Genomic DNA, 22,721 nt, shown 5'->3' on the forward strand with positions numbered 1-22,721 from the left:
CACACTCACACATGCACACACACACACACTTACATATGCATGCACACATACACATGCACACATGTACATGCGCACACATACACACACACACGTACATGCACACACACAAACACGCACACACATGCATGCACTCACACACACACACATATGCATACACACGCACGTGCACGCACACACATACACACACACGCATACACACACACACGCACACACACACACACGCTCAAACACAAAGCGCTCAGTCTCCTCTGTCCGTGGGCCCGCACAGTCGGCCCCGCCTCTCGCCAGGCCGCTGACTGAGCGCGCTCTGTCCGAAGCATTCCGGCCGTGAGGTTCTCTCATTCCTGACGGAGCGCGTCACGCTGGTGCAGCTGCGGGCCGCGGCCGAACGCAAGGAGGGCCGCTGGACGCGCGTCAGCAGCGCTCAGAGGAAAGGGCCTCGCGACTCTCAGAACCGTACGTCAGTCCTCTTCATTTCCCCGGACTTCATCAACCTTTCAGACCAAGTCGGAGCTTGTTACTCCGAAGACGGATCTGTTCCCCGGTGCTCGGTTCCCTGCTGCTAGGCACCGTGCTTATTGATTCATCTGAACTGAGCCGACACGACTTCAGTTTTTCTTAAAAGGATTTCACTTAGTACCCAATGAATACACAGACGTACGCCGTGGGACATACCCATCAACTTGAATAATCTTCGCTCTAGAATCTAAAAACATTTATTTGAAAAAATAATAAAGGACCCAGGAGGGACGGATCGAACCAAATGGATCCAACGGCAGTCCGCTTACTACGGCTGCCGGTTTCACCTGTGAGTGGACGAGCAGGGAGGAGAGAACGAGCGGAACGAGGAGCGATCCTTAACAAGCGCTCTCCGAACGTCAGGCCAGCAGCTCAACTCATCCCTGTTTCCATGGCGACCCCAAGGTGCTGCCGGAGAAGCGAGGCTGCTGGGAAAAAAAAAAAAAAAAGCGGGCGCCACGCGCCAAACCTGGCTCCTCTCTCGCCGTCTATTCATAGCTCGCCGCGGCGGGCTGGGGAGCGGGGGCGCGGGGAGGGGGGGTTTGGGGGGGGGGGGGTGTGTGCCAGGCGGGCGTACGACACCCCTTCGTCGAAATAAAGACATCAGCATGCAGGCCTGGACAGGTCCTCCGCCCCGTTCACGGATTATGAGCCTGGTCTGGACACACCTGGGCCCGTGGTCTTATGGGGCCATGGAACCTTCTGGTGGGTTTGGGGGGGAGGGGGGGTCGGTTTGGCTGAACACAATAAACCCCTGCGTTTCCATTAGAAAATACACACACACACAAAATTATCTAATTTACTCACTCCCTGCCCCCATTACAAAGTACACACACACAAAATGTTTGTGCATGGATTACACAGGTATCGTCTTTTCACCTGTGACTGGTCAAATAATTCTCTGTCCTCCAATGATGACTAGTTTTTATCATCCTAATGCAGGAGGCTAGACTCTAAAATGCGATACAGTGGAATGGTCCAAGTCCTGCAGGGCTGCCCTACTCTGTTCCTGGAGACCAACCGACCTCTAGGTTTTCACTCCAACTCTAACAAAGAGCACCTCATTCAACAACTAGAGATCCCATTGAGCTTCGAATTAGTTGAATCAGGTATGCCAAATAGGGTTGAAATGAAAACATACAAGACAGTATCTCCAGGAACTGGGTAGGACAGCCCTGTCTTACTGAGCGCAGGTTTGCAGTTTTTGGGGATCTGCAGCTTTCGGGGAGCGGGGGGGGGGGATAGCCTCACCTCTGCTCCCCTCACTCCCAGGTGAGCCACTGCTTTGATAATCATCCGCCATTTTGAATTCAGAAATCTCTATTCATACAATAAGTGCCCTCTGCAGGCTTTACTGGTAATGATATACAGTCAAAAGACAGAACCACAGAAGAGCCGTTTATGTCACAAAACACTGAAGAAGGAGCTGAGACTCTCCTAAAGGTAAGTCAAGAGTCTGGCGATGGGTGCTACACAGCTTATGATGTCCTGTGCATGTAATCAGCAGCTGAAGGTCAGCTGTCACTTCTGCAGTAATTCTTTGTGAGGAGAAGGAGGGGTGCAGGGTGAAAAGAAGTGCTTCACTTTGGGCTCCAGGCTCGCATCACTGACGCCCTTTGACGTCACTCACTGTCATCTTGAGAGCGCATCACTTCGCACATGAAACGGACAAGCCTGGACATGCCCCCCTCTTCAGCAGGAGACCGTCCCAGGAGGAGATGGATGTTTGTGGGACCGGCCACCATTTTGTCCCAAATGACACATTCGCAAGCCCCTCTTTCAAACGACTTCAATTTTTCATTTTGACCGTTTTCTTTGTTCTCTCATACCCTGCCAGGGAGACAAAATGACCATTATATTCACTTTTTTTCAGCGTCCAAACACCCCCCTCACTATTTCAGACACGTGTTGAGAGGAAGCCCTTTTATCCGTGCAACGCGGCTCAGATTGACTGTTGCGTGCGTGAATAATTGTCATTAATGTCATGTGTGCAAAATCGGTTTTGCAGTTCGTAGTTCGTGCTCAGGGGAGCTCACAAGTCCGCGGGTCGCCTGGGCGGGGCCAACCACTGGTGGGCGGTCTCAGAACGCACAAGACCCCCCCAAAACTCCTGGTCGCTCTGCAATGACATCGTTTTCTGTATGCTGCCGAAAAAGAAGAAGATGATGATGAATAAAAGAAAGACACTGCACACGCTCACACAGTGTGGTGGCTGCGCGGCCAGTCAGTCGCCACAGCAACAAACTCTCTTATTGATATTTTGCTGCGTTACGCAATGGCGCAGTATTAGATTACACGACTATCACATTAGAATTTGTTCAATTATGTTATTGCTATGGTAGCGCAAATGTGAAGAGGCAGCAAAAAGCATTTGTTTACTTGCATGTTCTATTTAAGACATTAACCCTTTGAAGAGTAGATTTTTTGTACTGTGTTTTTTTTTTCTTCAAAACTCTAAATCAGTGTTCCAGAACCCTTATTGCTTTCAGTTACCAGTGGAGATTGTTATAGCAGCATTAAATTGTCCAGTTAAGAACATTCTAAGCACATCTTTGATCTTACACCTTAAAGTGTTAAAGGACAATAAAGATGCATTTCAGAGGGATAAAGAGAGTGACACTTAGGGGATAATTCATGTTGAAAGTTTCTATCTTTCTCCAACAGCTTGAGTGGCTGTTCAGGCATTTTTTTTCAGGCATTGCATCAGACAGACAGACAAGAGGCACACATGCCCGTAAAAGGAATAGGTAATCCTTTCCATGTGATAGACCACTTTACAAAACAACTAACACAATACAGCTTAAGGCAGTGTTTTCTCAACCCCTTTTTTTCCATAGGGACTGCTGGCTATTGTTAAAACCGAGTTTGTTTTGATTGAGCTGTTTCTTCGACATGTCCGACAACCAATTTCCTGACCGCGGGCGTGACAGTTAGATAACCATTAAGCGCACTCAAACGGCAGGCCATTAACGGTGCGTCCGACAGAAACCGCCTTTCCCCCCACCCGCCGCAGCCGGAGCCGCGAGGGACCGCTAGTTTCTGTTTAACGCGCGGTCACTTACATAACCCGCGCAGTTTTACTCATACGGTCAATATTTCAACACTGTGCTCATTGTCCTGCGAGCTCTCCAAGACTGACATGGGTTCTCTGACACAAAGCATGAAATATTCAGTCACTCCTCTCCCTCTAGTCACATTTTGCATATGCCAAGATATAAATGAACTTAACATAGGCCACGCAGAGTGCTTTTTGTTTGATGTTTTTCTTTTTTTTTCTCCCCTCCAAGTTGTTTCCCATCCAATGGGTACCCCCTCTGGTCCCCCTCTGAAGAAGTGAAAACAGGTTTATAACATGAATACTTAACTCTCTACTCTCCTAGTCTCCAAAGCACAACACACTTTTTTTTTTTTTTACAAATAATAATTTCTGATGGCAAATCTGTTTTATTTGGAAAGTGACTCGTTGATTCTGTTTTAGTATAGCCAGATGACCTACTGACATGCAGAGGTGCACACACACACACACACACAGTATACACTTACAGAGGCCTATAAACATGAACACATGCATATGGACTAATACACACACGTGCATGCACACACACACACATTCAGTGTTTGCTTATAATGTGTATAGTTTACTGGAATTGTACACACACATTGTATGCACACACACTGTATCATGAATATGTGGCTTGATAATGAATTTGTAACTGTAGGGTGGACTGGACAGATGATGGCAACACAGTGGATTTCGGGGACCATTCACCTCTGCCATTTTAACAGTGCGTTCGTCCTCTCTAAATAAATAATTGTAAGACAACACAAAAAAACAAACAAACAAAAAACACATACTAGAGAGTGTTTCTCAAGCCAAGTCGTCCGATATGAGGCGCTCCATTCTCTCCTTTCGCTTGGGTACAGAGCGAGCGTCGAGCGCTTGCGCTCCACTTTATGAATGGATGGTAGATGGGTGTGGTGCGCGCCTGCGAGTGACTAGGGAATGGGTGTCGTCACAGCGCTTGTTGATAGGTACCGCCGTTTTTTACTGAACTGGGCTAGAGCTGAAACTGGGCTGTGTACACACAGACATAGCCAAGCAAAGAGACAGCGACACTAGAGAAGCGAGGGCTGAACTTCAGGCAATTTTGTTCGGTAGTCTCGATTGACACACAGACGCAACGCATGCATTGCACTTGCTGGAGAAAAGGGAAAGGCGGTTGGTCTGAAACAAAGGACTTGGACTCATGATTTAAAAATTCTCAAGACTGTCGGGCTGACAAAGAATTTTAAGGAGCACTTCCAGAAGAGACCGTTTACAGGACCATGCGACTTGTGCGCTTTGTAGCCTAATTAATCTGAAGTCAACTAAACGGGTAACTACCGGTGAAAATAAAAACCCTTAGCTTACTAGCAAAACAGTAGATCGACCCTCTGCATCACCGTCGACAATAAAAGACTTTATGCATGGCTGGCAAAGAAGACCACCGAAACGAGTTAAAATCTCGTTAATAAATCAGTTATTCGCCTTTGTAGGGGAAACGTACAGGACTGGGCGGTACAAATGTAGTGGCCATTGTTTCGAAGGAATTGTATCAAGAAAGTCGATGCACTCGTTTTTAAGGCGTGACACCAACAAAGGGACGTGAAAACTCGCATCAGCACCAGCGAATACACAGACGCGCAATAACCACCAGTCGGTTTGCCTTTGCAATATAGACGTGTTGCGTTCCTTTTGCTTTCTTCATTGTGGATGTGTTTCTGCTTTTTCTGTTGTTGGTCACCGCGCGACGGGTTTACCCGAACCGAAACCAAAGAATCTGTAGACAGTTGGGCTGGATCCACAGTATTTACAGAAATATTTGCGGGTCATTTAAATCCCCCGAAGTCTGGTTCTAAACAAAAGTTGCAACTGAGGGCATGTCATAAAGACTGTGTATTGGTTTGCTATCGAACAGAAAAAGAAAACAAGAGAGACGAGCAGAACCCAAAATAACAGAAATACGTTCGCGAAAGGAGAGACTGGAAGTGAGACGTGGCGAAGAACGCCGCAAAGATTCCTGAGGTGAATGACCGTTAAAGGTAAGTTAAAGGCAAATGCAACCGGTTGTCACTTACCACGATCCACCAGTGTGGATTTGCGTTTTCTGCCAAAATTAAACAGACGAGAAAAAGACGCATCTGATATTCGCAGCAGCAACAGTGCGAGACAGAACACGTGCATTGTATTGCATAACAGCAGAACAATTTTCAGCGAAGTAATAACATATTATTCAGCCAGTATGTTACAGAGCAAATGCAAACTACCGGGTGTAATTTAATTGAAAACATCTTCGATGTCAGGGGCGATTGTAGCTTCAGTTCCATTGGAAACTATGCGCTGACTTCTGGAGTTTCTGATGCAAGTGCTTGACACAAAGAAAGAAACTAGACTGGGTGTGTAGTTTTCCCTTGTGTCTCCTTTCTCGCATAAACATGACACGCTGTCCTGCTTCCCCAGAATTAACATGACCCACTGAAAGCTGTCTGTATACATACAAAATATCAGCCGTTGTTGCAAAAAAAGGAAAAAGGGCAATCAGGGGGCTATTTTAATCTCACTATAGATTATCTGTCTGTCGATACATATCTGTCGAATTGGCATTCAGGGAGTTGTCTCCCCAAGGTCTGACAGCCCCGTTAATTTTATACATTAAATGTTTTCATTTTGCACGTGACGTCACGGTGTGTGGAAAAGAAACTGACGGAACTGCATCGATTTTGCAGTTACCTGTCAAATGCTAACACTCGCTAACTGTAGTAGCGGGGCTGGCCAGCATGTAAAGTTCATGAAGTTTTGGGAACGGGGGGATATCCAGCGACTAACTCGGACAGGGGTTGTCGTCCTACTGTAGAGGAACGTTGCTGTCTAGTCTGAAAAAAATTCAGAGGGAAGACCACGACCTAGAATTTCTCTGTCATTAAACCTGACCGTTTGCTCCCCTCTCGTTGTATTACAAAATGAACTTTGCAAGGGAAACAGCTGCGCAAACATAAACCGGTCGGTGCTGGAATTCCACTCGCTGTTATAACGCGCTTAAAGCTTGCTTACGTTTAAAGTGGCAAATTGGCCAGCATTCTCGACCAAGGTTTGAAACTTTCACGTGCTGTTTTTACGTTTGTGTTACAGTATATAGGCCTACTGTGCACAGCTCGATTAGTATGTATTTGCCACTGTATTGGACAAGGAGTTTCACAGTAGCTCAACACTTTCACTGTGATGAAGACCAGCAGGCTTACCTTATCGTTGTCAGCCCTCTGGGCTCGACCAGACATTGACCTAACCCCGCAAATAGGGGACTGCGTGTTGACCTTTCAAAGAATTTCCACTCTGGTCAATGTCACTTTATGCGTTTATGCTTCTTAATAATACATACAAGTCTATCGTGGTACCTTTTTGTTTGTTTGGATTCTAGGAATTTATTTATTTGCCAAGCACACACCCTCCTACATTCCTTTCATGCTCAGCATTTATCTCAAATTGCCCTTTTGTCATTGGAGGTACACCGCAAAAATCTTGAATGCTATTATACTCCCTGCTGCTTAGACTGCCACACCAACCATCCCTGGCATCTGCTGCTGTGTCACCTGCCCTTGGACCTGGGTGGGGAGGGAGGGCGTGGAGGGTGGGGTGGGGTGATACGAGCAGAAGCCTGACTCTAGTAAATGTGTTACCTGCCAGAAAGAGCTGGGATTGTGTCGGAAAAGTGGGATGGAGTCGGGGGGGATTTCCATTCCGTGGAATGCTTCCACATTCCAGCCTGTTAGGAGCGTCTAGCGGCCCACCAGCTTCGCACAGCTGGATGCCATATTATATGCTGTAGCGTTGGACTGAGCAACGTCTCTCTGGATACTCTGCTCGCCCTGTTGCTTGAGAAGGGGGGCGTGGTGGTGGGGGGTGGGGTGGGGGTGGGGCTGGGGGGCAGGAAAGGGGGGCGTGTGTTAGCATTCCTCTCTCTTCTGTGGGACAGTGCGCTGTCCAAGTTGACAAACATCTCTAGTTGCTTAATCGGACACAAGCGAGCACATGGATGGTCCAGCGACGCACACACACGCGCACATCTTCTCGGTGCATCCCTTTCCAAACCACATGATGTTTTTCTCTTCTGCAGAAATGCATGCTGGGACGGAAGGGGGGGGGTGTAGCTGAATACAGATATTTCCATTTCTCTCTCTTTTTTTTGGCTGCTGCAGTAGTTGTTGTCTTTACTGCGTTCGTGTGCAAAACTCTTTTGGGGGGGGGGGGGGGGGGGGGGGCTGGCACACCAGAGAGTCACAGAAAGAGAAGAGGAGGAACACAGAACTGAAGGAAGAGGCACATGGGTTTTTGGAGTGACAGGGGACTTTAAAGAGAAGGGAAAAAGCAAGAGTTAAATGTGCTCAGAAAGGGCCAGACTGACTCAAAACTCATCTCTTCTTACCCGCTGGTCAAAGACCATGATATTAATAAAGTCAATGTAGTGTAAATGTAATTTATAAAATATTCAAAAATATATTCTAAATGTATTATGGTCTGGTTGTGCTCTGTGTAGCTAAATTTTATTTGAAGTGATAGACTCTTTGACTTATCAAGGATATTATGTCTGCATGTTGCCTAATTTTGCTATTATCACATCTTTGATATTTTGATGTTTGGTTCATTGGATGTGAGCTATGAGTTTTGTGGTTATTGCACATGGGAGATATTTACCTTTACGATATTTTAAAATTCCATTGCGAACGGTCACATGTTGGGCCAAAATAGTCCACTTGAGATTTGTGTAAGAAACAGTCGGTCTCGTGTCGATGCATTGGGTCATCCAATAAAAAACGAGCTACGCAATGAACCATTTAACTCTCCTAACTCCTAGCCACACACACACATGCACACACAAACACTCCTCCTCTTCGACGTGTTGCATGTGTGTCTACATTAGTGTGTGCCGAGCTGTGGAGAGACGTGTGGATAGAGAGGTGTTGCGTTATGAGCGAGGACAGGGCCTCCTGTGATAAGAACGCTGGTTTCCCTTACGAAAAACATCATGTGAAATTTGCCTTTTCACATGTGAAAATCACAGTCTAACATGAATTTAACATTTTCACACATTAAATAAAATATTCAAATAAATGAATATGTCACATGTGAACTGGTCATTTCACATGTGGCTGGCTTTTTCCAAAGTGAAATACAACATTCACAGGTGAAAACAAAGCATGTTACCTTTTTCACTCATCTTTAAAGTGGGATTATTTTTATCATTCACGTGGGTACACTTCACATGTTGGGTGTTCACATGTGGTTTTTGAACATGTGATTTTTTTTGTGAGGACTGCCCCAGCCCCTCCTAAAGCCTTCTCCCAGCTCTCCATCCCAGCCCAGATCCATGGTGAACATTCAGTGAGACCTTGGGATTACACAACTCCTCTTGACAGACTCCAGCTCCAGGATAAGAACTCAGACCTTCTGGGGCAAAGGTCTCCCACAACCACAGCACCTGTTTTTCTTTCCCCCACCACTTGAGCCAACACAGAGCTGTTTTCTTTTTTTTAACTCCCTATTGTTTGCATAGTCACACCCAAGCTGTTGAGTGTTTTCAAAGATGGGTGGTGACAATTCTGTCATTCCTGTCTTTGCAGAATGTACCCGTGTTCTTGAAGTACGCCTGACAGAGGATTTATTTTCGGGCCGAGCTGGATTGACGATCACAATGATTTCTTCAAGTAGTTGAACGCTGATTCTTTTTGTCTCAAGAAGGTTGCAGCATGAAACTTAGCCGTAGTAAGTTGCGAGTATAAACAGTGTGCTTGAGTGTATCATTACAGCAGTTTTTTTAATTATAACCAGGGTTGTAGTTTTGCTTTTGTACTGATTGTCATCAGAAATAAATACGCAGATCAGATAAGTTGTCACTCTGCGGCCGACGTCCTTTCAGAACGAACGTTTAGGGACGGCAATAACAAGTGGTGCAACCTTTTAAAATCTTGGATTCTTGCCCATGCTGCATGTGGAGACTTTCGTATGCATGATCTCCGCACAGTCGGCAATATGATGCAGTATCTCTTGAGTTTCTTTCTTTTTCTCCCTTCCTTTACGGGCACCTCCCTTCCCTCTGAAGCCGAAAGGCTAAGCCAAAGTACCCAGATTCTCAAATTCTCACACAGTTACTTGCTCAAGGTCACTGATGACTTGTTTCCACTCACCTGGTGTCCAGAGTCCAAATCATTCCCTGATTGGAGGGAAAATGTGAAATCCAGCAGCCGGCCTCCAGGACTAGATTTGGAAATCATTGGTGTGGGGTCAGTTGTCTCTGATTGCTCAACACTCTTTTCTCAAAGTCTGGAGTCTGGCTTGTCTGGAACTGTGAGTCTCACGCTCTCCTCCATCCTCTCCCCCTCCCACATCAGAATCTGTGGATCCGAGATCCTTCTCCGTACCAGTACTTGTTGTGCTTGAAAGATGACCCGCATTCTTCATCTTGGTCATATGATAGGATGTGTTCGGCATGCATGATGTGGCAGTTGTGAATACATATCATGAGAATTTTTTTTTGGGGGGGGGGGTGTATGCTGCAATCAGCTGGTAAGGAATTAGATATGTAGCGCCCCCTGCAGGGACAGAGCACTTTTTTTTACTTTTTGAATTTTTTCTCGACTGTTTCCACTTTTTCCTGAAATGCAAAATTCCCAGTTCCATTCCCCATCCCTGCAAAGACATCTTTCCCTCTGTGGGTGGAATGCATGTCCTGCTGCATGCGTTACCAGGCAACGCAGAGCTGCGCAGTCCCTGCGTTGGAGGGCTGCGTTTGGGGACACACGCAGGCTGAGGGTGCAGTTGGTTGAGCAGGGGTGTTGCTGTTGCATGGTGTGATGCAGAGAACCCAGATGACCGAATCCCTGCTCTGTGGGACCTAAAGGCACAGTCACCACTGGGATAGCCAGGCATCAATTCAAGGACAGGGAAAACGGCAGCAGTGTAGTATAGTGGCTAAGGAGTTGGTCTTGTACCCTAAAGGTTGCTGGTTCGATTCCCCGGTAGGACACTGTAGTTGTACCCTTAACCTGCAGTGCTCCAATATATATATCCAGCTGTATAATTGGATACAATGTAAGTCGCTCTGAATAAGAGCATCTGCTAAATGCCTGTAATGTAATGAAAATTTTAAAGTGGCTGTTCTCAATTATATTCCAGATTTGGTGACATCTGTGGAGACCGGTGGTCCCCGAAGTTTGTTTTCACACTCCAAACACCATTCCATTCCATTCGAAACTGAACTATTACTAGAAGCACATCGAGTTTGTGTATTTTCTGGAAATTCCCGCGGTTGCTTATTTTGGTTAAAGAAAACTGCCCAGGGGCACCCATCAATGTCATCTGACACGATAATATCGAGCACCATAATGAACCAAATTTTTAATAAGCTTTTAGGCCCTTGCTCTTTGCATCATCACATTTGAATACTTGCCGCGACCGTCGCACCCAACACCACCGGTGGGAAACAGCCCGTGGAGGAGCAATTTACGAACGCAGAAACACATTGAATAGATATTGCTACGGCAATGCCATAGTGAGAAGGTATCAAATATGTTACTTTTTAATATGAACAAAATGACGGATTGACGCTGAGGGACAAGTGCTTTACCTGGACAGGGCCTAACGTGTACATTTCTTCGGGAAACATCCAATTATATATTTTTGTTCTGATAAAACTTAATCGACTTCAGCCGGTGTTTTGTGTTCCATTTTTTTGATTCGTGATCAGTGAATGAATTACTTGCAGGCTGATCAGGGCGGGACTCTTTTCACAGCAGCTGGTCATTAGACAGATGCAAGGTCTTTGGCAGACAGGAGCCTTGATGAGGTCACAGGCTCCTGTTCTGGTGCAGGATTGGTTCCCCTGGCAGGGATTCTCTGAGGCCCGCTGCCCTTGAGTCCCCGTGCAATTTGCAGCTTCCTGGTTGACTTTAATAAGAGAGCGCACAGCCTCAACAAGTCGACCTGCATTTCATTAAAGCAGAATTAAGAGACGGCCTTCACCTGGGCCACTGCCACTGCCTGCTGTGTGTGTGTGTGTGTGTGTGTGTGTGTGTTTGTGTATGTGCACATGCACGCGCCTCCTCAGATTTTGGAATTTTGACCTCTCTCAGATATAAATTTCACATATCTTTGTAATATTCTTGATGACTTTGGAATATATGAGTCAAAAGTATTCTTTGAAATATGGCATGGAACATACTATGGTAAACCCCTAATCCCCACTTCCCCATGTCGCTAGTTCCTTCCACGAGTCCGTTTTTGGCATCAGAGACAGTAAAACAGGCACAAGATATTACCTCAATGGTACAGGGTTGTACATTGACCTACATTGAACGTTAACACCAGAGAGAATTGAGAGGATGTGGTTAGCATAGAACACCTTTGATGGTACCCAACTCATGGTGCACATTGAGAAAGTACAGTCAGTCAGTTGGCAAGCTGGAATGGTGAGTATGATGGTTCATTGTGTGCAAACGTGGCAAAATAAAATAAACATTCAATAATCTTTTAGTTCCCTTTAAAACCACTCCTGGTTAGCTTTCTCTTTAGTTCTCTCTCTCTCTCTCCATCCAATATTACTGTTTTATCAAACCTTTTCATTGAGATGGATGCTTTAACTTGATTACTTTCTCATCCCCCTGGTAATCCCTCCATCCTTGACCTCCTGCTGGCCTATCATGGTGCAGAATGAGAGCATCGAACCTGAAGGCAGTCCCCAACTGCAAAGCCTCGCATCAGTCTAAGTAATAAATGACAACCACACCCACGACTGCTTTTGGCAGAAAATAAATTCATTACTAAGACAACCTGCAAATGATCAAATTGTCAATGCCCTTCATTCTCATCACCGCAATGCTCCCTGAGAAGCTGGCACTCTGTCTGGTAATGGCTTTTCTCAATGCATCAGGAGGCAGTTCCCATTCACACTCTGGCTCGTCCCCGCTCAATAGCTAATGAAAGCTTCCATGGTTTCCTGCTTAATTGGCTAATAAAACCGTTGACAGTTTGCAGTTTTGACGGTTAGCCTCGGTTAGCGAGACACAAGCCTGTGGAAATGTTCCCTGAGGTAAACCTCGTTGGGCCCGGGAGGTTGGGAGAGGTGCGAGGAACGAGTCGGACGGGGTGCCGAACCGCCGCCTAGGCGAGGCGAGCCGCGGAACGTTAGTATTTTAATTTTTTGTTTTTTAAAATTCCTCTCTGCGGTTTCTGTATCAAACCAGTTGTGGGGTTTTTTTTTGGCCGCGGCAGCAGAGAGAGAGTTGGCTCTGGGCGTGAGCTGCTTTCTTCGACGGCGGGCGCTGACGTGAGTCCGCCGACACGCCGCGTGAGTCACGGCGGGAACGCCGCGCGTCGCACCTGCCGCCGCAGCCGCCACGTGCGACGAGCCGGCCGGCATTTCGACGGGGGGTGCGGTCGGACGCTCCCAGCCGATACCGCGGCGCTCCCGGCAGACAAAGGCCCGTTTCCTCGCGGTTCGGCTCTGCCTTCCGCCTTCGACTCGCCCCGAAACTGCGCAAAACTCTTTGAGATTCCTCCCCGGGGCGAGGGGGGGGGGGCATACCAGAAAATGTCAGAGCGCGACCCGCTGTGGGGGTGACCCCGAATCCCGAGCGAGTCCGAATGTGATCCTCGTTCCTACGTGGTATTTATTGATCTTCCGTTGAGAGAGCAACAGTGGAGCGTATGCTGGGACAGAAACCGAGGAGTCGGGTCTCAGCGAGACGCGGTCGGCCTCGAGAAACGCAGAGTCATCAGCTCGGCGCTTTGTTCCTCCGAGCAGCGAGACATTCACTCCGTACTCCAGGCTGTCTGATGACCGCAACGAGTTAGCAGACAGACCATAATAACCGCGAGATGAAACGATGTTATCAATATGATAATAATAGGGAGAAGCTAAAGAAAGACATGGACAATACATGTTACATGGATCATGAAAAGTACATCATCAGTTAGCAGTCAGTTATACATTACAGGAATTACACTTCCCCCTTCTTAATTTGTACATCTAACTACTCATCCCTTCCTTGCACTTTTCCTGTTTCTCCTTCCATTGCTGTGGTGTTGTTCCTGTGTTTTCGCTGCAATGTGATTGGCCGTGATGCGACAGGCTGCTGTGTGATTGACTGTGATGTGATTGGCTGCAGTGTGATTGGCTGTGATGCGACAGGCTGCTGTGTGATTGACTGTGATGTGATTGGCTGTGATGCGACTGGCTGCTGTGCGATTGGCTGTGATGTGACTGGCTGCAGTGTGATTGGCTGTGATGCGACAGGCTGCTGTGTGATTTACTGTGATGTGATTGTCTGTGATGCGATTGGCTGCAACGTGATTGGCTGTCTCTCATCTCCGGGCCTTGCGGAGCTTGACTCTCACCGCCGTCGCCGCGTCGTTGCGTGCGACATGTGGTCACGGTGTGAGACGGACGTCGGCGGTCCCTCGCGAGCGCCAGACTGCCGCCGCGCTCTCTCCAGAAATAGCCGGGCGCCATTATGGATTTTTCCACCACGTTTTGGAGATCTAATTTTAAGCGTGCAGTTGAGCATGCAGATCTGTCAATACCAGGGAAAGGGGCCCGCAATGTGTGTGTGTGTGTGTGTGTGTGTGTGTGTGTGTGTGTGTGTCCACACGCAGGCATGCAGCACACACACACACATACACACACACAGGGACACACAGGCACACACAGGCACACACAGACATAGAAATGAATAAACACATACACACACACAAACATACAAAGGTACAAAGGCAATCTCGTTGTAAGTCTGAAAAGAATGTGCAAGAAGTGGCATTAAGACATTAAGATCGCCACCTAAGCAAAATTCACAACAAAACTTCTCCCGAGAAGAAGCCGCGGAGGGCCACAAACATAAATTTACTGCGGTTACGCGCCTGGTGGGGCGAGACCGCTGTCCCCGGTGGTTACCGCGGTTACATGCTTTGTGCTCGGCCGAGCTGAGCGCGTGCAGTGGGGGCTGAAAGGGCTTGTTTTGCTTTTGGATGTGCGGAGGGAGGGGCTGCCCCCGAGGTGTCCCTGTCCACACTGGAGCTGCCCGATCCCCGGCCCACGCAGCGCGGTCCAGGCCCAAATCCAGGCCTGTTTGGCTTGGCCCGCGAACGTGTTTGCTTACCCTGTTGCTGAAACCGGGTTCTGAAACCTCTCTCTCTCTCTTACTTTTCTTCTTTCTGACTCTTGGCATTCTCCAGCTACCATCTTCTGCTAGCTCACTCCCCCTTTTTTCTCTCTTTTATTCCGTCTCTCATTACCTCCCTCTCTGTCTCTCTCCCACTTTTTCTCCTCTGTTTCACTGCCTCTCTGTGTCTCATTTTTATGTGTGTGTGTCTATTCATGAGTGTGTGTGCCCCCAATGCTTAAAGTTCTTCATAGTCATAATATTGCTCTTACATAGTCCTGAAGCTTGTACAATATTGTAAGATTTGTTAGATGGGGCATAGTTTGCTACATTGACTCCGGTTTGGGTTTACAGACAGCCACTTGCTTAATACCTACCTACTGCAACTGACTGCACTGTGATGGAATGCTCATGTTGATTTTCTTTGCTAATGCTTCAGGCGTCTGTCAATACCCCCCCCCCCCTTTCCTCCCAGTGAGCGATAGGTCTGATCCTGGGTTTGTTAACCTTTTAAGGTATAAGATTACAAACATGGGATTAGAATTTTCTTAACTGAACATTCTAATGCTGATGTCACTATTAGTGTCACTAATGACAATCACTACTGGTAACTGAAAGCAATGGTGTTCTAGAACACTGACTTAGAGTTAAAAAAAACACACCGAAAGATCGGCTCTTCAGCGTGTTAAGAGCACTTTTACGGACATGGCCGCTCACGAAGCCTGGGACGCTGATCTGTTTGTTTCTGCTGGTGCCATCTGACACAGAGCAGTGATGAAAGCGTTTTCTGAAAGGCCTGTTATAGATTGCATACGGCGGTGACGAAATCTGGCTCCCGCTGGAAGCGCCACTTAAATAAATGTTTGCGGCTGCCTCCCTTGTTTTTCCCAAATGCCTTTATTCCCCATCATGGAGAAATAACAGGGAGATCTTTTTTTTGCGGAAGAGAGATCTTTTGTAATCACCGTCTTTTGTAATTACACGGAATGCCCACTTAGTGGCAATAAGCAAGTTCAGCATATGTTTCGCGGAATGCGCTGAAACGTAATTTTCAAATGACTTTAGCACAAAATGTCACAGCCTAGCATGTGTTTTTTTTTCAGTTTTTTTCCACAGTTCTTCTGGTATCACGCAAAAAATATATCATTGATTTATATGTCACCATCATTACTCATTCTGTCCTTTCAGGGTCCTGGGCTTATTTTCACAGTCTGCCACCAAAGTGTACTATGACTTTCCGTCGTCTGAGTCTGAAGTAAAGCGAAGGTTTACCGACGGGGTCACAGAGGCTGAGAGTAACATTCCAACCAGTAGCAAGCAGGTGTAAATCCTTAGCAAGATCATGCTAAAAGCAAAGGGGACAGAGGCCAAGATTACTGAAGCACTGAGGATGTACAGTATGGCTTTAACAAACTGCTGAAAGAAGAGTAGTGTGTGTGCGTGCGTGCGTGTGTGTGTTTGTACGCACGTGCACACCTGGCAGGTGTTAATGTGTCTGCTTAGGGTGTTGGGGTTTATCAGCACAAATACCAAGACGTTATTTTTACCTGTGTAATGATTAATTTTTCAGACGCTCTCTTCGTCTCAGGGGGCGTGTGCTCATGCTCAACCCTTAGGAGCAGCAGCTGATTGGCTAATCGGCCTGCGCCCGCATTGGGTCAGCAGGTTCGAGGGCCAGGGTTAGCCGCTCCTTGTGGCAGTGCATTATGGGGTAAGCTGACCTGTCACTGCCACGCCCAAATAGTTGCCGTGCGCACCCTAATTTCCACAGGGAGCCCCCCGTGGACTCTCCTGTGTATAAAAGGAAAAAAAATTAAAGGGAGACACACTGGGGCTGATCCTGGTGCTGGGCCAGCTCTGTTTAGTAATTAAGCTTCCATAAACCCGGCTGAGTACAGCCCTAATGAGATTACCACCATACTGGAGAAGACGGGGATTTAAAGACCCCCCCCCTTCACTTCCCCCTCCCTCCGCCCACCCCTACAATAGCCATGTGTCCTTTTCCCTGCTGAGAAGAGAAGATGGGAAGGGATAGGGTGGGGGGGTGGGGGTGTACAGTGCGATACAGAACCCTACAGAATCCTGAGGACAGTCCTGCCCCCATCCTCAGTCTGAGCCCAGCTGAACCAGTGGCACCGTGAATCGCCCTCCCAGCGCCACGGGGCACCTTGGCAGAAGTGCTAACGCAGAGAAATCGCCGCCCGTTGACCCGCGTCGGCATCGCGTGCGGTCGGGCTCAGCCTTCACGAGATATCCGGTGGAAAACAAAAAGGTGTTTGGGCTGCGTGCGGTCTCTTTGCCCCCCCACCCCCCCGTGCCTGCCTGTCAGGAGCACAGAAAGAAAACATTCGGAGTGGATCTTAAGAGTGGTCGGGTGTGTGAGACTGTGAACACACACCAGCTCCGACCTGGGACACGCACTCCGGGCGGTTTTCGATAAGTGTTCGGGCCAATCAGATTTGGCAGATTCTGCCTCCCCTTGGGGAGGGGTTGGTGGGAGGCGGGGGGGGGGGAGAGGTGCCACATGCCTGTACATGGACAGTGGCGGGGGTGAAGGAACGTGTATTCGCTGGCGTTTGGCACACCTCAGGGGTGTCTTGTGATGCCTGCGGGACGTCCAACCTGTTTCCCATCACAGGGACAAGAGGGCAGCTGTCCCATGGACAATACCCCCCCCCATCCCCCCCAAGCTCCCTGCCCTGGCTCTACTCCCTTCAGCATGCCAAAATACCTGCGGAGTGCATCTGTGTGCTAACTATAGGCTCTACGTCACTCAATCAGCTCAGGAAGATCATGAGTTTGCTTCCTCTGTACGGAACAAATCCTATATGTCCTGCTATAAAAGGAATACACCACGCAAAGAATAGAGCTAAGACTTTCCTGCCATGACAGTAGGAAGCACGGTGTGTGACCAACCAGTGACAATTGTCCTTAACCCTTTGAAGAATAGTTATTTTTGTAACGTTTTTTTTCCCTCAAAATTATTAATCAGTGTTCTAGAACTCCATTGCCAATAGTGATTGTTACATCAGCACTAGAATGTTCTGTTAAAAACGATGGTTAAAGTTAAAGTATGTTGACAATCTGGAAGCACTGAAAATTGGACTGTGGTTAAAAACCGTAGCATCTACCAAATTACTGTGTTTGAGTAGCTTGGTACAGTTAACTGTGGCTTCAACAGTGTTGTAGCCACAGGGCACATAGTAAATTTCTTTTACTACTTTACAACTAACAAGTTGTAGCAAATATCTTTTTCATTTATTTGTTTGCTACTTTACATAACATTTGTAATTTGTATCACCAGCAAACTGGCAAAGCTCTTGTTCTTGTGTAAGAATCAAAACACGCAAACGGCTAAATTCAGTGACACTCAATAGCAAGGACCGAGCGCGCTGCGGTTAGATTGAACAGAGGCCTCTCGTCTCTTCCTCTTCACCGCCGAGTGAAAGAGTTTGGCCCCGCACGCCCGCACGCCACTCACGTGTGAGGCTTCCTGGCCCGGATCTGAGCGCGCTCCGTGGGGTCCACGCGGGACGACACGTGCGAGGGGCGGTCCCCGCTGATCGCGCGGTGCAAAACGGCAGCCGGCAAAAGCCGAGCCGGGCCCCTCTGCCAAAAAACGCAGCCTGACGGCTCATGCAGATCTGCCAGGTGGATGGCACAGAGAGACACAGCCCCCCCCCCCATCCCCTATCCCCCCCCCCCCCCCGCCATCTCAACCACGCTGAAAATGTGATTCTGACGGTAGCGCAACAGATCTGTTCAGACGCACGCGTGATAAAACGAAAGGGCCGCATTGGCTACGTGTGACGGTGTTGAACAGCGGACCATTTTAGCTGGAGAACGTTAGCGCCTCTTCAGGGGGAGCGCTGGGGAGTCGGCCTACTTCGTGTCTGGAGATGGACGGGCCGGAGAAGCCGTCCGCGGCCTAAAGAAGTGCTCACTGGGTGTGAAGGGGCAAAAGGCGGCACTGTGTTTACTTCACTATGTGCACGGCAAGTAGTATATGCTGCATTTATTTGCAACTTCATATACTGTTTCTACTTTCACCAACAGTATGTAGCTTAATCTGAAATATTACTAAAAGCAACAGTTACGTATATTGTATAAAATTCTGTGTTTGCCTGTACAACAGGAAATGGACACTATCCAATAGTGGCACAGATGTGCATTTTGTTGTAGATTTTGGCATACTTTTACATTCATTAAAATGTATTCCTTGTTTGCGTTTTGTATTTTACCACGAAAGTGGAGCAGTACCATGTGGTTGCACTGGGCGGGTGGCCCGCGGTTCTGGTTGGGGCAGTTGGACTGGTCCACAGCGGGTGTGGAATTGTGGATCTATTCTGTGGAGCCGAGCCCTGGGGTGGAACACCTGGGTCGGATGATCTGCCAATTCCTCTGGGGGGGGGGGGGAGAAAAAAAGACGAAAAACAACAGACCGCTTCGACGACGACGGACGGCCACAGACCTCCGCAAGCCGTAGCCCAGTGCTCTGCAAGTCGGGCCGGCCTTGTCACGCTCAATGGAGAACATTATGCATCCGAGATTACCCTGCTTTTAAGGGGATTAGCTTAGTTTAGATAGGCAATCCCCTTCCTATTTCCACTTAGGCCACTGGGTTAGCTTGTTGTTCTGCCACCTGATTGGTCTGTCTGTGATTTGCACACACAAGAAGGGGGCATTACGGTGTGCACAGCTAGTATTTAATTAAAAAGAAAAAAAAAACCTGTTGCACTTTAAGTGCCCTTACCCCCTAGTGGCTGATGCCGGCATACTATTTAGAGGCGCTTGTTGTTCTGAGGCAAGATTCACTGCAGACTCTGTATAAAGGGCACTCTTTCTGCAATGTACCCTGGGATATGTTCCAAAAAAATCAAATCCCTCAGCTCTGGACACCCACTCGCCCGAGGCGCCCTGCCATTCATCCCTGATTTTTTTTTTTGTTTCGCACCATGCCAGAGGGACCAGAGGGCACCCGTTTCTCAGGGCGCGCCACTGTGACTGGCACTCTCCGCCTTCGTCTCGCCCGGCGGGGCCTGGAGAGAAACCCGCGGGGGGAGACGGCCGCGTTTGACGAAAGTGTGGGAACACCAGGCCTGCGTCTCCTTCAAGCTGTGACAGGCGACCGTGTCAGACTGCAAAGAGTGACAAAGACACTCCACTGTCTGATCCCCCTTTCTTTCTTGGCTTGTCTGTCTTCTTAAGAGACTATGAGGTGCCTTTTCTTGGGAATGGAGGAGATAGTTTTTTCCAAAGTTTTCAAGGGCTTTTTTTCAGAACGTCAAAACTTTTACTTTTATATTGAATTTAGTTTGAAGCTTGCTTTTGGGTTAGTATTTGAAAACCCACTGGAATCCAAACAGATCTCTGGTGTAGCACGTTTGATTATTGCTGGGAATGGGGGTTGGGCTTTTTTTGAAAGGTGGCGTTTGTGCGCTTTTTTTGCACTCCTGTACGGCCATCTTTGCAATACATAAACCCACCACTAGAGGTCAGGCTAGCCATGCTTTCACTTCTCGTCTCTAGCTGAAAGAGGACCCGTGGGGTATGTTCAGTGCCCTGGGTTTTCTTTTGTCATATTTAAATGCAAGGGATGCATTGCTGTCTGCTTGGGCATGCTAAACGGTGGCATAGCTCAATTAGAAATAGATTGACCGTCCTGCTGACTTCACAGAGAAGCTCCTATTGTCTGACTGTGAAACCTCTATCATTGAGCCTTAGATGAGTAAACTACCGTGGATATGAGCCAGCGTCCTGCTGAGAGATTCTGACTAGGAGGGCTCTAAATGCTTTATACACATTCTTTATGAACAATAAAGCAAAGCGGTTTCTTGCTCAGGGGGTTGAGGCTGAAGTTCTTATGTTTATGATGCTGTTGTGCTGCAAGCTCCATATGAGAGTGGGGCGTTGCCAGCTCCCGATTATAAAACATTTGAAAAGTCTTGAAATTATTCTTGATCACACCATCACGCCAAGTGTTGGTTTTCTCCTTGCGCCATAAGGTGCACATTCCCTGATTTTCTGAGCTGCGGGCAAGTCCTCGGAAAAGAACTGAACATTTTCATGTGCGTAAGACAGAGGAAATTGGTCTCAGCTGTTGGCTGATTATTATCACCGGTCTTCGAACCGTTAAATGGAACACCACGTACTGTTTGTTGTGGATTGTGGTACATAGGCTGCTAACTTGATACCGTACTGTATGTGCAGAGAGAGCTGTTTTTTTCTTAGAATTTACTGACATCGGAGTAACGTTGACTATTTTATCGAGATCATGAATTGATGGCATTAGTTAAGATTCCCCGTACATTAGGGATACATTAGACCTGAACACGACGTCTGATATTGGTGGGTGTGGTTAAATACAGTATCAACGAAAGAAAACCTAAAGCACGGTAATCTCCTAACGATATCAATTTAGCAAGCACGTACATTAATAAAATCGTTCTGATCCTGAACAGTGTGAACACGTTGGCTTAACAGAAAACAATGGAAGCTCGCGTGTCGGTTGTTGTTAATGGACATGGTAGTACGTCCATTCAGACCGAAAAATCAATGAACAGTTTTACATTCTGGCCGCAGGAATTTCATTGTGATTAGAATATTTGTTGTGACATTTTAGTGGGCGTCTATGTGCACCATTGTAGCTTTTTCCCGAACGTGGGCGATGTTATGCGCTACGTTCCGAAACATTGTTTTCAACTCAGGAACCATTACGGAAGCAACGGGTATGCACGCGCGTTCCTTGTGCTGGAGCCGAGGAACTTGGTGCGTTCAGAGGGCGGGAACTTTTTAAGTGAGGGGCGGGAGGATAAGGACAACGCCCGGCTTCGATTGGCTGTTCTTGGTCGTGTTGCTCAGAACAGCAGGCTGGGGGCGGAGACCGTGACGTACAGCGCAAAGGGAAGGCAGTTGGAAAATCAGCTGTAGAAACAAAAACAGAAAAAAACAATCGAGGTGCGAGGTCTGTCCCGTAAAAGTACCAGCCTATGTATAGCCTATATTTAAACTTACTACCGAAACGGTGTCAAGTCACACGAATTGACAAAGATTACACGCATCGGAAGCTGCAGGCAGCAGGCTGGTCTTCCTAGATATTTCAGTATCGCTTGCTGCAAGGGCTTGAGAGAGAAGCGAAGATGCTGCCTTTGTGATAAAGCGCACAAGTTGCCACGAAGCACCCTGAGAAGTTCCCAGAAGAGTCCACGTTTTTTTTCCCCCTCGCTACAGTTCATCGTCCTCCAGCGCCCGGGTAACGGGAGCGCGAGGTGAACGTGGGCGGTGTGGCATGTGGGTCAGCTCTGGAACAATCGGAAGGTAGGGAGAAATTTCAGTCTAGCAGGCAAGTGGGTCACGTGTCCCGCTGTGACTGTTGCTGCTTTTTATACCGATCACTGGAAACATTCGAGGCATTCTTAGCCACATTAGGGAACGATACTAGGACCTAAGTCTGGACCTGCCTCTTTTGTCTTTGTGCATGCAAAATGTAGCCTACCTCTTCATTTTTGTCACCGATGTATTATTGAGACACACATGTTTTATTTAGTTGATTTCCTTTGCGTCTGTGTTTCGGCTCACTAAATATGCAATGGTGTTTCAATGAAGGCTACTCTGTGGTGGTGTGGGTATGTGGGCAGTCTCAATCAAGTGTGTCAACCTCATTCCCGATGTAGGACAATGAACTGTCACCTAACTTGAACTGGCCTTGGTTAACCCACATTTAGGATAGCTTTGCACAATTGACTGAGTGTCATTCATTGTGTGCGTGTGATTTTTTTCCAAGAACGAGGCCAGTCAGTTTCTACAGAGGGAACAATGAGAGCAACAGTAGAGGCCAGTGGACATAATGGGGATGTGGAGCTTCAGGTGGTTGTTGAAATATAATTATTCCTAGAAAAAACATTGCTTATGCAAATATAGAGATGGACAGATTCTTCTTCTCTTGAGGAGCAGCCCCACCCTTCAGCATGAGGGGGACACAGATAAGAAAATGAATGTTTAAAACAACTTACAAC

General features: G+C 47.5%; 1 protein-coding gene and 1 long non-coding RNA gene across 5 annotated transcripts in view; one reads left to right on the top strand and one right to left on the bottom strand.

Moving 5' to 3' along the window:
- Positions 1-1,842: 1,842 nt before the first annotated feature.
- Positions 1,843-5,780, bottom strand: LOC135233231 (uncharacterized). Of its 2 annotated transcripts, XR_010323790.1 has the most exons (3): positions 5,638-5,780; positions 2,556-2,663; positions 1,843-2,349 (listed from the first exon to the last, which is right to left on the bottom strand). It is a non-coding gene; the product is annotated as an uncharacterized LOC135233231 (long non-coding RNA). The 2 variants fall into 2 exon arrangements; XR_010323789.1 differs by having other exon boundaries at positions 1,843-2,663.
- Positions 4,540-22,721, top strand: part of LOC135233230 (rho-related BTB domain-containing protein 2-like) — a 46,914-nt gene continuing 28,732 nt past the window's right edge. Inside the window, exon 1 of one of the 3 annotated variants that reach the window (XM_064296558.1) lies at positions 4,540-5,601. Coding sequence is in view for 1 of the 3 variants with exons in the window: in XM_064296557.1 (XP_064152627.1) it covers positions 21,995-22,023 (29 nt within the window). In the remaining 2 variants the exon portion in view is untranslated. Of the gene's footprint in view, positions 5,602-20,211; positions 21,102-21,140; positions 22,024-22,721 lie in introns of those variants that run through there. The other 2 variants (XM_064296559.1, XM_064296557.1) reach the window with 2 other exon arrangements.

This window comes from Anguilla rostrata, chromosome 10 (genome assembly GCF_018555375.3).
Source record: "Anguilla rostrata isolate EN2019 chromosome 10, ASM1855537v3, whole genome shotgun sequence".
NCBI classification, from domain to species: Eukaryota; Metazoa; Chordata; class Actinopteri; order Anguilliformes; family Anguillidae; genus Anguilla; species Anguilla rostrata.